At 37.0% G+C, this 14,937-nt stretch overlaps 1 protein-coding gene across 1 annotated transcript in view; it reads right to left on the bottom strand.

Annotated features, from left to right (window-relative positions):
• mri (BTB/POZ domain-containing protein mrityu) overlaps positions 1 to 12,409 on the bottom strand; it is a 41,305-nt gene extending 28,896 nt beyond the window's left edge. The window contains exons 1-5 of the mRNA XM_071583674.1: positions 12,178 to 12,409; positions 11,987 to 12,100; positions 11,557 to 11,844; positions 8,921 to 9,138; positions 5,156 to 5,353 (exon numbers count right to left, since the gene is read on the bottom strand). Coding sequence (XP_071439775.1) covers positions 5,156 to 5,353; positions 8,921 to 9,138; positions 11,557 to 11,844; positions 11,987 to 12,100; positions 12,178 to 12,305 — 946 coding nt within the window. The 5' untranslated portion in view covers positions 12,306 to 12,409. The remainder of the gene's footprint in view (positions 1 to 5,155; positions 5,354 to 8,920; positions 9,139 to 11,556; positions 11,845 to 11,986; positions 12,101 to 12,177) is intronic.
• Positions 12,410 to 14,937: the final 2,528 nt, after the last annotated feature.

The raw sequence follows: 14,937 nt of genomic DNA, 5'->3' as shown, positions 1-14,937 counted from the left end.
CTCTCCTTGGATGCTTCCAATTATTTCTTCTCATTGATCATGCAAACTGTCCACTACTTGTTGGTACAAGAGTTGCCATTTTTATTTTCAGCCTAATAATTAAAAGACAGCTTTTTATTGTTGAAAATGACTTTATTTTTTTAAAGTATTCTCCATGATAATCACTACACTTTTGCATGCGCTCGATCTGATTTTCATAACACTTTTTCCACTCCGATTGAGGTACGTACCTCCAAAACATGGTTTTTGAATGCATCAATGGCTTCTTCAGGCGCCGAAGAACGTTGGCCACGCAATTTTTTCTTGGTAAACGGGAATAAAAAGAAGTAATTTGGTTGTATAAATCAGGGCTGTACCGAGGATGACCCATCAATTCAACGTCTTGGCCAGTCTAATAGGTAGTTGTTTCAGCCGATCTGTGAGAGCTTGCATTGCCATGATGAAGAATGATCCTTTGTTGCCGCTTCTTTTTCCGTATTTCACCAAGCACTTCTGGCAAACAATTGCTCGTGTACCACGCAGAATTCATGGTTCTACATGGCTCTAACAGTACGGTCACTACGCGTCCAGATATTCCGAAGAAACAGATGATCATTTACATCGATGTGCTTTGTGCAGGAATCACTTTTGTTGGATTTGGCTCATCTTGGAAGACCCATACAGTGGATTGCTGTTTTGTTTCAGGCTCATACACATAGATCCAAGATTCATCACCTGTGTAAAAGTTATACACAGCTTTTGATGCACCGCGATTGTATTTGTTGAGCATTTCTTTGCACCAATTGACATGAGAATCTTTTTGAGCTTTTGTCAAATTATGCAGGATCCAACGCAAACAATTTTTTCCACAGCTAAACATTCATGCAATATCTTATTGATGCTTGTCATACTAATCCCCAAGGATGATGCCTCAATCTCACGATAGGTCACAGGACGATCTTCCTTTATTAGTTCTTGCACAGCATCAATGTTTTCTGGCACAACAACTGTTTTGGGATGACCTTCACAACTTTCGTCGCTGAGCAAACAGCGGTCATGATGGAATTCATTATACCAGCGTTGCGCAGTGGCAACGGGTGGGGTTTCATCGCCAAAAGTGGAAGTAAGTTGATCAATGCACTCCTGTCTTGATAATCCACGTCAAAAGTCATAAAAATTCATGAGTTCACTCCATTTTTTCGCTGAGACAAAATTTTCGAGTCACTGTAGCAACACAAGTTATGATTAAATGACAAAATGTTCTGAAGAAAGTTATCACTAAAATGGTCAAACTTGCATGTGGAAATTTCAGATGGCACCTAAAGCACTTAGTGCTGCCAAGGCTCAAAATATAAATAGCAACCCTTGTATTCCTGAATTACCACTGAATTGAATGGGTATGCTTTCATCTCTATCAATGATGTTATATCATACAATTGCTCTATATTTACTACTTTTTGCCCTAGTTTCCCACTTAGTGCTAAGGTCACTTCATATTGACTCACCTCATGCCCACTGCAAATTAACACCTCACACAAACCTAACATGTCTATATCTCCTTCCTCCACTGATATCTTTTGATGTTTTTTTATCTTCCTTCAAATGAAAGAACTCACTTGCAACCTTTTGTTGCAGGTCCTTTTTTCCTTCAGTTTGCCAAGGAGGGCTACACTGTAGCCGAAATACGTTTATTCGACGCACTCTCTCGTCTTTCCCTGGGTTTTTGCCAACTTTGCTCAATTTGAGTAATATTCTCCAAGTAATGAGGCCCTTATTGAATGTGAGTGATTCTTTTCCTGAGTGCTCTTGAGTTTGCCAGCTCTGTGGTTGTCCCTGGCGTGGAATTTATTCCCGAAAACAGTCACGGATAGTGTGTGCATCTGTTCATAAACCCAAGTATCCTAAACGGAGTCCCTTGAGCTCGTTCAACGATCCCAATTGGGTTTGAGTCTGTAGATGGTCACTGGCAAGGAAGTAACATTCCTGCTAACTACTGCAGAAGGGTGTTTTGGTTGAGAGGTGGTGGTTGGCCAATCTTGTGGAATTACTTTTCCCACAAACCACCACCAGAAAAAAATCTTGTTTTCATTGCGGGACGAGTTGTGCTAACTTATTATGGCTATAGGAGTTTTCATTTTATTTTATTAATTTATCTCCCTTGCCCTAATCATCATCTTAACATTCCACATACCTATCCTAACCATTGCAGTCCTCTCCTGGGTCTTTGTTTCCACTGCTTTTGGCTGGGTTATGCACGAATTCCATGTGATGACAACCACGGGGGCCTCCCCTGCTTCCGAGCATTACATCCAGCCCAGTGGGCAAACCTCATAGTCATCAGGACTCACTTTCATACTTGACTCTATCATATTTTCTTGGGTTAAGCAATTGAGGTCGCTTTCTGGTGCCTTCCTTAATAGTGACATGACACCACCGATTCACTGGCCACTCCACTGGGGTCAGATACCTTTGCAACCACCTAGCAAAGGAATAAATGCTGCAAGGACCACCTATCACTTTGCTCCTGCTCTTTAACCTATCTTTGCTCCTGCTCTTTAACCTATGTGTGTAGAGACAACCTTTGCTGACTACTGCATGCCTACTGGTGGCAAGCATTTTATTCTAAGTAGCAGAGGTTAACAGGGGAGGCGACAAACACCCGAGGTCATTTTTGCCATTAGGGATTGGTTGGCAATTTGTAAGAGGTAGGATGTTCAGGAATGATGAAGAGTGGAGAGAAACCTGGCATTGGCATCAGCGTACTCTTAATGATATGCACCAAGGGGTCCCAAATTTAATGTCTCATCTGATGGACAGCATACTCTTAGTATTCTCCATATTGCACCTCCAGTAGGATTCAGGATACCACTGAAAAATCCTGCCACCACTGGTATTCAAACCCAGGCCCTCTGGGTAGGAAGCTAGTACATAGTCACCATGCCAACCCAATCCTCATTTTTTTATTCTTTCTTTTCTCCTCACCTGAATAGGTAAACAAGGGAGAGGCCAAGATTACCACATCACTGACGCTGAAGGTCTCGTTGGCGGTAAAAGCAGGCCTGATAGCCTCATAAGGTAAGAGAAATGATTATAATCACCCAAAGGATAAATAACAAAAACTGTTTACAATTAAGTCAAGTTAACATTCTCGTGTGCAAGCATTTTTGCGACCTCTACTAAAATGCTTCCCGGGGTATTCAGAGGCCTTAAGAGTCAGCCACTTTTTCATTATTCTAGCCCTCGGGCTATCCCCTGAAAGTGCTTCATGGAAGGGAAGAAGAGCATTGCAATGACTTTAGGTCAAAACCCAATGCCTACCCTTCCCTCATGTAAGACAATGGATGATTAAATTCATACCCCCACAACTGAAGAATCAAAAGAATAGTTGTTCATTTTTCAGAATACACAACAAAGGCTTGAATAATTGGAATGGAAAACTCTGTATTTGTATAGTGTTACTGCTTATAGGGAGTCTCAAAGACAAAAGTCACGTTCCAAAACCAAACTTCAAAAATTTGCATCAGTTCAAAAAATTCCCATATCCTCCGAAGTATTCCAGCTGTTAAGCAATTTTTGGTAAAATAAACACAAACATCTAAGTTATTGCTAAAGAATATAACCAACTAGATTAATAAGACAGCTATGAAGAAGTTTGCTTTTTTTGAACTTACTATTTTAATTTTCATAAAGACCAATAATTAAGTATTCTTTCATTGGTGACTGCATTCTTAACTGGTATGACCTACTCAAGCACCTTATTCTTTTACAAAAGTTTGAAATCATTCAAACAATTTGCCATGCCTTCATTACTGGAAAACAGACATGGACAAAAGAGATTGTCCACAACAAAATTCAATTCAACAAATACAAATTACACACATTATCTTGGAGAATACTCAATGGAAATATGAAATTACTATTATAGCGCTGACTGAAGAGGGATAATAATGAAAAATAATATTCCCTTGGTTGGTTTACGGGCAATGGACGAAAACAATAGTCATCTGGTCATCGGACAATATCTTTGTTTCTATATCTGCTCTGACAACAATACCTAGAGGTACAAGTTTCACGGGTTGGATCAGTGGATGGAGGCCGCCCTATGCTTCCTGATACATACAACCCATGGCTAAGCACTCAAACCTAGATTTTTTCCTAAATAATCATAGCACCATGTGATTCCATCCAAACAAAGGATACAGAATTGAATTACAGGCTTTCAAGGGTGATTTGCCTCATAATTTAAGAGAAACAAATAGAATCACAATTTTAACTGTCCAGATACAAAATCACAGTAAATTTTATCGAAATCTTAGTACATTTAGGACCTCAATATTTTGAAACAATTTCTTTTTGTCCCTTCAATTCATAAATAAATAATTTTGACTACTGAAATCACAGTCTATTTAAATATAATATATTTCAAACATAGTAGGCTATGTAAATTTTATTGTTCTCCCATCATCTCCACAAAAAGTATCATTTTATGATCAAGGTGGAAAGATGCACGTGCATTTAACATTGAAGAAACACCATACGGATAAAATTTGAGAACTTGACGACAAGGAAAATTCATTTTGGAAGAAGTCAATGTTTCCAGCCACTCTTGCCACTCTCTCTACTGCAGAATTATCACCTTTCCCGACATGACAATGACACCGCCTACTAATACTTTCAAAAGTAAACATTAGGACGTTAAACAGGAATCAGATTTTGGTCTCTCGTACAGTTTTTTCCTTCGAGAGACTGAACAGTCCATCAGAGCTCAATATTGCAGCAGCCATTCTGGAAAAATTCAACTAAATGCCGCAAAAAAATTGATAAATCACCCATCCAGGTGATGATAGCATGCTGCCATGGATATAGCATTAAGTCTTCTTCCTATAGCAAAATTTACCCAGTTATGTTATGTCGAATTATAGAATGCATCAAAAATTATCCACCAACTATAACGACTGGCCAAGTTCATAAATTTCCACGCACGGCAGGGCATTGCACTGCATCAGCTTAAGTCAATTGAAACAAATGGACACTCCTGGGGAAGGCATGTAAAGTAAATACACTTCCAACCAACATACTAAAATTGTCCAATTAATTTAACACACTCGTACCACCAATAGAGTAAGCAACTACTGCCTAAAGTAAAGAGCGGGCCATGAAGTAAAGGCATACATACTCTGTGAATACTCCTCTCCCATTTGTGGGGGATATTCCTCATCCCAGTCCACCAAATCATCCTCCAGGAGGACAACAACGTGGCACTCTCGATCACCGCGCCGAGCAGAGTTAACCATTAGGGGCAAGACTAGGTCTTCCAGGAACTCTTCAAACTGGCGACGGGCTCCTTCATTTGACAGTTCATGAAGTAAGCCCCCTGGGTCAAACACAGAGTGAAAAACGGAAAAATATATCACTAAGCCCACACACGACACTCCAGACGAGGTAATCATACTTTTAGATCTAATCTTTGAGGTTTTCTTTTTCCACGGTTTTCCAGGTCAAGCAAATATCAGTTCTTCAATTTAACATGCTCCACTTTTTGATGGTGTGGGACACATTTTCATTGGTGTAATAGATTCACATGTAAACTGGAAGTTAAAAATCAAGCATCACCTGAATATGATGACAATTTCTTGGACACATCTTGGAGACATTAAATAGGAATACAAAAGGAGTGACAAGCTGCCTGAAAGTATCACTGAATACAAATGTTTTCCCTTTCCCTCCTGGTTAACTTATAAGGGTTCTCATTATTACGGCCGTGAAAGAAAGCCCTATGCACTGGTTTTCAGGGTGAATTAATAATTTCCCAAAAGATTTAGATCAATCAGGACCACTCTGTTGGCTATCTGATCATTAGTCTGCTCATATGTCTCTCCGTATTCATGAAATAAGTGTTGTTTGCCAATTTATGAAGTGCTTAAAAGAGTTTGCAGAAACTTTCTATTTGTGCCACCGACACGTACTATAAGAGCACATCATCCAAACTCTGACAATAATTGGAGTGTAAATTTATATTGCAACCACAATTTCTACAATGTTAATCAAGGGTTGTACGAACATATCCATTGTTCTTATTCATCAATTTTCATATACTCCTCATTACAAATCCTCCTCCATTGGTTTTCCATAAATAATGGCAATTTCTTTGCTGTTCCAGTAGTTCTCCACCATTCAGCTATCATAGAAATAGCTTTCAACCATGTGAACCAGGACAAGTTCTTGTTCCCATGAAAATTAATACCGAACACATTCTCGAAGCTCCTGCAAGAACCCTTACAGTCTCAAATTGAAAAATCTTGAGAGCAAATTTGAATAACCTTGTCTCTAACATATCTTTCAACCAAGGAGTTGGTCAGTTTCCACCAAACCTTTGCTGCTTGATAACTCTTTGTCTTTTCGTTAACATTCTTCAGCACTCTTCTTTCCATCAACTCCTGAATGATATTTGCTTAGCGATTGAATGTCTGTGCTCAGAATGCATAATAAAATTACGCTCACAACGATTAAGTAATATAGGACTATGAATGATGAGAATTAAAAATTCTTGTCAAATATAGCATTTAAACACTAGCAATGGATTAGTGAACAAACGCTAATGAATAAACTTCCTAACAAACTGGAAGCACAACATAAGCTGCCTATATTTAAGCTCAACCTTCAGAAATATTTACTCTGTAAAATGTTTTATTCTATTAATGAACTTCTTGTCCCATGAGTTTCTTTGTATTTAAACATGTACTTAGTATTTATCATTTCTTTATATAACATTGACGTGTCCTATATCTGTCCTTGTTTTTTACAATTGTACAAATCTGCTGGGCAAATAAAATTACTTACTTACTTACTTACTAATAGTCAGAGTTTGAATTCTGTATTTAACGACTCCTGCATGTGTCTAGTTGTCCCAGAGACACCAACTGATCTTACAGCTAAAAGCAATAATGCCCTCATCAGGAATTTCTGATTCCCACACCATGCTCTAGATTTGCAAATCATATTCCCAATTTTCACATCAAATTCACAACAATTCCTCATTTTCCCTGAATGTTTTTAAGACGCTGAGTAGTTCCCAGCTCTTTCATGATTTCCTGATTCTCCTGACTAAGCAACCACCCTGAAAATGTATCGAGACTGTGACTCACAGTATAAAATACAAACAGTAATGAAGAACATCCACTGCAAGTGGTTCATTGCTTCTGTCATCCCCTCAAGAGTTTACAGAATTCACAAGAAAAATTTGTTATGTTGTACAAAGACTGACAAAAAAAATAAATCTGATTCCATAACTTGAATTATTTACGACATAAGTGCAATAAGTAGCAATCCCCATTAAAACAGGACCCATTTGTATCCACACACATCGGCACACGTTCCTTCCGCTGCTTAATTCATAGCTGTTGGTGATTTTCCATCAGACTGTGCAGTTTTGTCTTTGCACTGTGGCAAAATGAGTCCCCATTAACACGGAATATATTTTCAGGAATAGTAACACATCAAATCGTGCTAAGTGAGGAAAGTATAGAGGATGTTAGAAGAGAATGATGTTTTTACTGGCCATAAACTGCTTGACTGATAAAGCATTGCGGGCAAGCACGCTGTCCCTATGCATTATCCACCCATTCCATAACTCAAAACACTTCATTTTAACTTGTTATTGCCATTTTTTAAACTTCTTGATAATATTGCTGGTTAACCATTTTATCACTGGGAACCCATTTTACAATGAATACGTTCCGAGTAGCAAAGAAATCGATCAGGATTGCCTTGAACTTCAAATGACTCACATGTGCTTCCATTACTCAGAGCGATGATTTCCATTGCATGGATTGCTACTTGGTCTCTCAATCACTATAATTATTCACATATCATCAACCATTACAATACTATTCAAATAAATGGTATCTTTGCCAATCTATTCCAAAATTTCAGGACAAACATCTATTCTGTTTTGTATTCGATAAACTTTTGGCATCATTCTCGCACTAACTTTCTTCATTTTCAATTAAATCTGTTAAAATGAATCAAAAACATCTGCCTATATTCTAAGTTTTTGCAATAAGACAAACACTCAATCTTGGGCATTTAACTATTGTGCCTCAAATTTGCAACGATTTCATTATTTAATGATGCATGTCTTCGGCCATCCATTAATTTCAGCACGTAAGCATGTCCGCTCTATAATACTCTTTCACAGCAATAGAGTGGATGGAAATTGTCACGGCATAAGAATAAGTTTTAAGGTCAATCACTACATGCACAAGAGTACACCAAGGAAAATTCATTAGCATTACTAGCAGTCTTGTCATTTTTCTGTCTGGCCTCATAGATATGTACAAGCAATATTAATCCTAAGAACCTAATCCTAATTAATATTACTGAGCATTACATGTGAAATCAAATGTATAGTCCCTTAAAATATCTCTGCTTTTTCCCTTTTTTGAATGGGTGTTAATACTGATCTCGAGTTTTTCAACCACATTCGTCCCTCATAAATTCCATTAATGAGTCCAATAATACTTGTCCTTCCGTAGTTTCCCAAATTCTTGAGGAGTTCTGCAAGACTGTTATCAGTTCCCACAGTCTTCTGCAGTTTTATTTCTTTCAGTACCTTTTCTATATGAGGCAAATATTCCTGACTCTACGCTACCCTTATTGACATAATATTCCCGTTTTATATCCAAACTCACTGGCATATTGTCTTTACCATGGGTGAAGGTACTCCATAAAATCATTTCATCTTTCGCAGGATTTATTCTGCTTTGATCAAAATTATGATCGCACGGTGATATTAATGGCAGCAATAAAATCAGGATTAGAACAGGATTTCAGATGATATTGTTTTCCAAATTTCAATTGAACGACCCTATTTTTTCAGACACAAAATTCCCCTTTACAAAGAAAGAACACAAAGTTCTCCCGTGATAACCAATCTACTCACTTAAGTTTTGACACTTGACGGTTTGCGCATCGAATGGTATGAGGAGATAATCGCAAGCCTCCCGCAACTCTTGCACAGACACAGCAGGAGGACACCTTATTACGCCGCCCTTGTAATATTCCAGGATGGCACGGAACACAGTGCCTGATATGCCTTCCGCAACATCATATTCCCCTCGCTCATTAGGATGCACTATTTCTAGACCACTGCTGAACATCCTGAAAATGAAAGATGACAAATCAAGTCCAACTTGCACTGCATTGTTTTAATCCTCAAGTAAAACTTAAGCCCAAGTATGAAAAAATATAGGTATGAAAAAATGCACATCACAATATGTGTCACTGCAAAAAAATTTAAAATTATTACATTCACAAGAAATATTAAGGGTAAGATAAAGCTGGGGGATATAAGCAAGGGGAAGAGTTCACCTAATAATTGGGTGTTTTTTAGAAGGTAAAAAAATTATTATGGACACTAAAAGAACGGTGTCAAACAATGAAATAAGCTTTTGACAAAGAGAGAGAAGCAATGGAGGGAAAAACCTAATGAAATACAAGTGAAAACTTTGGATGGAGTATCGCCTCATACAGCTGCTGATGTATTGGAGGCTTCTGAGGAGTGGGTAGGGAGGAGAATGGGAAAAGTGAAATGGATGGAGAGGAAAAAAATGAAGAAACGCTAGGCATCAAAGGGTGCAGAGATATCATCTTGGAAGATATTCAGAGGCAGGAGAAGTTGATGCAGAGCATCATAACTGGCAAACGAATGCCTGACTGGCGTCTACAAAAATGCAAATTTTATACCTAAAATTAATTCTGTGATTTTAAATGAACTCCTGAGGGCACATCACATAGAGTTTTGATAATTTGAGGTATATATTATCAAATAAAACATTAATTTCTTTAACTTTACCAAATGGGGTCATCACAATACATGAAGTATTATTTATATTTATTTCAAATATCCAATTAATTTTTTACACCAATTTTCACCGGTGACTGCATCCAAATAGGGAGAGCTCGAATTGTTTTTCAGAAACTGCTTTCATTACATCAAGTACCTTTCACATATGCCATGATGAAAACTGTCGAAAGACACTTCACATTACCGATTGACGACATGACTTTTGATATATCCTGACTCCATCACAAAAGATATGGGTGGAATTAAAGTGATTGAACTTCATCACAATGCATTAGCGTGATAAAACAAATTACTGAGTTTGCAATTTGGTGTCTCAAAAATTGATACTACCCACTGAACGAAAGATTTTACAATCAGGAAATATAAAAAAAATTAAGCTTCAAAGTCAGATAACTTCTATTTTAACAGCTGTTTTAAAAACATCAAACCACATTTCTAGTCAATTGCCATTTCACTATTAACACCAAGCAATACTGCTCTAGCCAAATTCTATCTCTACATTTCATACAATAACTACTATTTTAAATTATTTCAAGGTGGTCGGGGTTAGTTGGCCCTGCAAGCCACCAATCATCATCCGATCGGACCTGATCTCCATAAACTGGTCATCAACTTGATTAGGAAATTTGCCTAATTGCAACGTAATTGTGTAAAATAAAAAATTAGAGAGATGCATGACGCACATAAATAAAAAAGGGCCCCGTGAGATAGGTTTTCAACACTGCTTTTCAGCAGGTGAGGCCAACAATATAAACTGAGGAGAGGCACTGCAAACTCAATCAGCATCACTCAAGAATCGGACAATAGTATATCACGGATGTCCCCATTTAACTACTGGGTGATTAAAAGCAAGTACATACATATAGTGTACCAACTAAAATATATTAGTAGGATATGATAAATCTCACGATCTCTACGATTCATGATAAAACTGTTTTCTTCCAAACATCATTTAGCCGGGGCCTTCCCAAATCTCAGAGCAAATCTTAATCATGTAGAAGAAAACTGACCCTTCTCAATAAATTGACTCCCATCAACCGTGCTATTTTCCGGACAACTTACAACCAAAAGTTATTAATTCAAAGAAATTGGAATGCTACCTAAGGACAAAAAGTATGACAGCAGCAACGCTAAATTGCTAATTCAGTATATGTTTCACCTGATAAAAATAAATATTCTTAAGATCTCAAACAAATAGAACTGTTAGTATTAGATTAGGAATTGAATTTCCATGTAGTGGATTATCTCCAATGATTATTACTTTCCTTAAAGATGTATGTTTGGCATATGCTGTTTAGTGTGTTGGCCCTTTGCCAAAAGGGTTACTCTCCTATTGCCTGCCTAAAAAGGGAAGGCCCCACAAACTGTTGCTTACGTTTATTCAAAAGGCATTTGATCAGCAGCGGTTGTTTAGTAATCTCACATATAGCCACCATGCTTGATAAGCCTTCGAATTACTACTCAATAGTTTTCCTGCCAATGGTCAACCTTGGCAGCACCATGGCATACCATATATTCCGAATACCTCCTTATAGTGCAAACACAATAATCTCCTTTAAATTGTCACAGCTGGAAGATTATTAAGCATAATTTAATTAGGTATCAATGGAAATATTGCCATAATTCGTGAGCAGCGACATTATTTAATATGTTAATATGGAAAGACTCAGCAATGAAAAATAAATAAGTAATTTTAATAATGCAAAACTAACCTCCCAAGCATTGTATTTGGATGAGCAGTGAAGAGGGCAGAATCGACAATAAACCTTGTATTGTCGACTACAAGGGTGATTCTATCATCATTTAAAACCATTGCACCCTGTTGCATCGGCATTAGAGCAACTGACGCCGCCGTCCCCGATCCTGATGGTCCAGAATTGGCTGCCATATTATTTGATGACTCTCCCTGAGTTTGAGTCGTCTGGGTTGACATACCTCCAGAATTACCATTCCCCATTTGGTTTTTAGCAGGACCACAGCTGTGATTGTGTGACCTACATCTTTAACAAGAATATTTCCATATCATGCTTTCGAATTTAAACACTGATAACATGTAACTGCAATTTTACAAAAGGATTCTGGAAATGTATAAATCATTATCTATTTTAAAATAACAATGGAATAATCTTAGTCATACTGTACCTCAGTCTGTTCTTATATCGTCTTCTTCTAACATCATCTGAATGACACTCGTCCGTATCACTACTATCCATTACATAAACCCTGTCCTTAGATGTCATTTCAGGCCAATGGAACCTAAAATACAAAATATACAACTAAGCATCTTCATAAAAGTCATGTTCTCATACGTTTTCGTGACTCGCTTCACTTACTGTGATTTCCCAATTAAGTACAGATGACCTTCAAGGTTTCTAATTTTTTTAAATGCTCCTCTCAAACAAGAGGATAACCAGTAATAATAAAACTTAACTTCATTCGCGTTCCACCGAAAATTTCTCATTCAACGGTTGGAAATGACGTTTGCTGGAATCATTAGGAGACGTTCCCCAGTTCTCTCAAAACCTTCACGATTTTCTGTTTTTAAGCGCTGCGTTAGTAGCAACTTTTTGCTATCGATTCTTCAGTTTCTCTGTTTTTTTAAGTTGGGAGTGACGTCATACTGGATTATCTCGCTGAGATGCCAGCTTTTCGCAAGCTTTCTCTCTTTCGTTTTCTCTCTCTCTCTTTCCTTATATGGTAAAAAATATGACAAAAGCATTGCGAAGCACAAATACGTTTCCTTTCAAAAAGCTTTAAAAGCAACTTTCTGAACAAATAAGCATGTATGTTACCTTCCTATTTGGAGCTGATAGTTTCTCAATGTTATGCAATTTTATTATTCTTTCGTGGTCATTATATACGTTTACTAGGAAATTTGGCCATGGCTGAGTTATAATGGTGCCTTAAAAAGGTACGTGTATTTGGTCAATTAACAGCCATAATGTCATGAAATGTATAGCAATGACATTAACTGCGATTGTAACATTTGAAAATGTGTATTGAAATTGTTGTCAGTGATTCTCAATATAGAATTGTGCTCTTTTGCATTGTGCTCAGGACTCCAGCCATGAAATTACTGAAATGAGACCAGTTAATTAATTGACATTTTGTATTATTTGATATGAGAATTTGACGTAGTAATCCCCGACGGACCTGTAATACAACTAGTAGCATTGCGATGTTGTGAAATCACTTCATTCTTACTAATTGTTCACTCCTAACATTGTAAACGTGACATTTTGGAAGTGCTTTTACATGCGAATATTATTTTTTGGTCTGGCGGGAGTTAACTTCTTCAAATCGGCTATCCTGGACCTAACTTTAGTATTCTTTCTCGTAAGGGGCTTTTTCACATAAATATATTCATTCACATGGATATTGACTTGATGAAAGGGTATAGGAGCACCCATGTATGACAGTAAGTGGAAGGCGTCTTTAGAATTTAAATTTGTATGTATATATTTATATATATTCAAAAATATAATATTTATACACATACTTAATCATACACATATTTATTACATACATACGGAAATTTAGGTCTGCTTCCTTCAAAAAGTAAAAAGACAACTAAATTGTAGCAGTTTTCTTTTCGATACTGTCTGTGTTCAAACACATTATGCGAGAGTATGCATTTGTTTAATCCCACTGAGGAATCTTGGGTTGTTCCCTATTTCCGCTTGGGTTCTATCTTGCATCATCTATGCATAGGTTTCGTTCTGGAGAGAAATATTGTTGGATAGAATGCTTATTTTATACACCACTCTATCCACCATACATATAATCTTTTGCATTCTCCAATCCTTCTAAAATCGCTGTCACATGATCTTTTTTAAGCTTTAGTACCCTGCAAGCAATCATTCGGGTGTTTGGCAGGGGTTGAATACGCACCAGACTAATTTCCTTATGAATATACACCAGCTCACGCATATTCATGGTTTTTACTAAGTTTACTAACATCGTTGGCTCACCAGTGAAAGTCATGGAGGCAAAAATATATGCAACGTAGAACACGTAATTTATTAAAATATTTGAACGCCTACTGGGTTGCTACAAAATACATGAATAACTCGGGAGAAATAAAACCTTTCTCAGAGGAAGAGTTTGATAACATTATATATTTTAAAACACTCGCATTTCACTTTTAACATCAGATAAAATATAACGTTATTGAATAATTCCAAGAATTAGATAATGTATATAATTTAAATGAATAATAGTACCTACGCATTATTACTAATTTGGTATTATTTACCATAATACTATGCAATAGACACTTCTTCACCGCCATCCAAATTGTATCCCCTATACATTTCACCATGAAAAGTCAAAACACTATTTCAGTGACAAACATCTCCAAATTTTCATATTATTCTGAACATTATTTTCCATAGGCACCTCCCACTTCAGAAAGAGCATGTACTAATGGCATAGGTACATGGAGGCCAAGATTCTCCTCCCTAGTCAAATAAACAGTATTTTTAACCAAGGTTTTCCTAAATAGATAAATTTCATTATTAAAGAAACCATAATAGATACATAAAAGTGAACCAGCAGTAGAGAAAAGTAAACGACGCCGACAAAGAGATGATCTCCAGTTACATCAGTTCTTTCCATGTTAAATTGAAAGACGAATGGATCAAACCTGCATCGCATAAGAACATAATACGATAAATAATTGGTAATAAAAGCCATCCGCTAGCCGAGTTCCGGTGAATGTTCACGATTATACGTGTCATTGATTATGAAACCGAAATCCTTCATTGAAGTATCGCTCTCATAACATTCCACGGTTATGATAATTGATTATTATTTGCAATTAAATATAATTGAATATCGCACCAAAATTTTAGTATAGCATAGGACGAGGTAAGTATAGATACAAATTTCACCACTTAATGTACATTTGCACATATAGTCACACCACACTTTGCAGTCATAAAAATCAAATGGCACTTACTTTAGTCATTTGTTAAGAATCATGTTTGAAACAAGGTTTGGCAACGAGGATCAATTTTCACGCTCTTTCATTGGAGGAGAGCGAATAAGTTAGGTTGAAAAGTGATGACATCACTCCCAACCAGAGTATAAGT

Source organism: Hetaerina americana, unplaced genomic scaffold (assembly GCF_022747635.1).
Source record: "Hetaerina americana unplaced genomic scaffold, ioHetAmer1.1.p SCAF_144, whole genome shotgun sequence".
NCBI lineage: Eukaryota > Metazoa > Arthropoda > Insecta > Odonata > Calopterygidae > Hetaerina > Hetaerina americana.
Note: the sequence above shows the minus strand (reverse complement) of the source record. Positions and strands in the feature narration are given on the sequence as shown.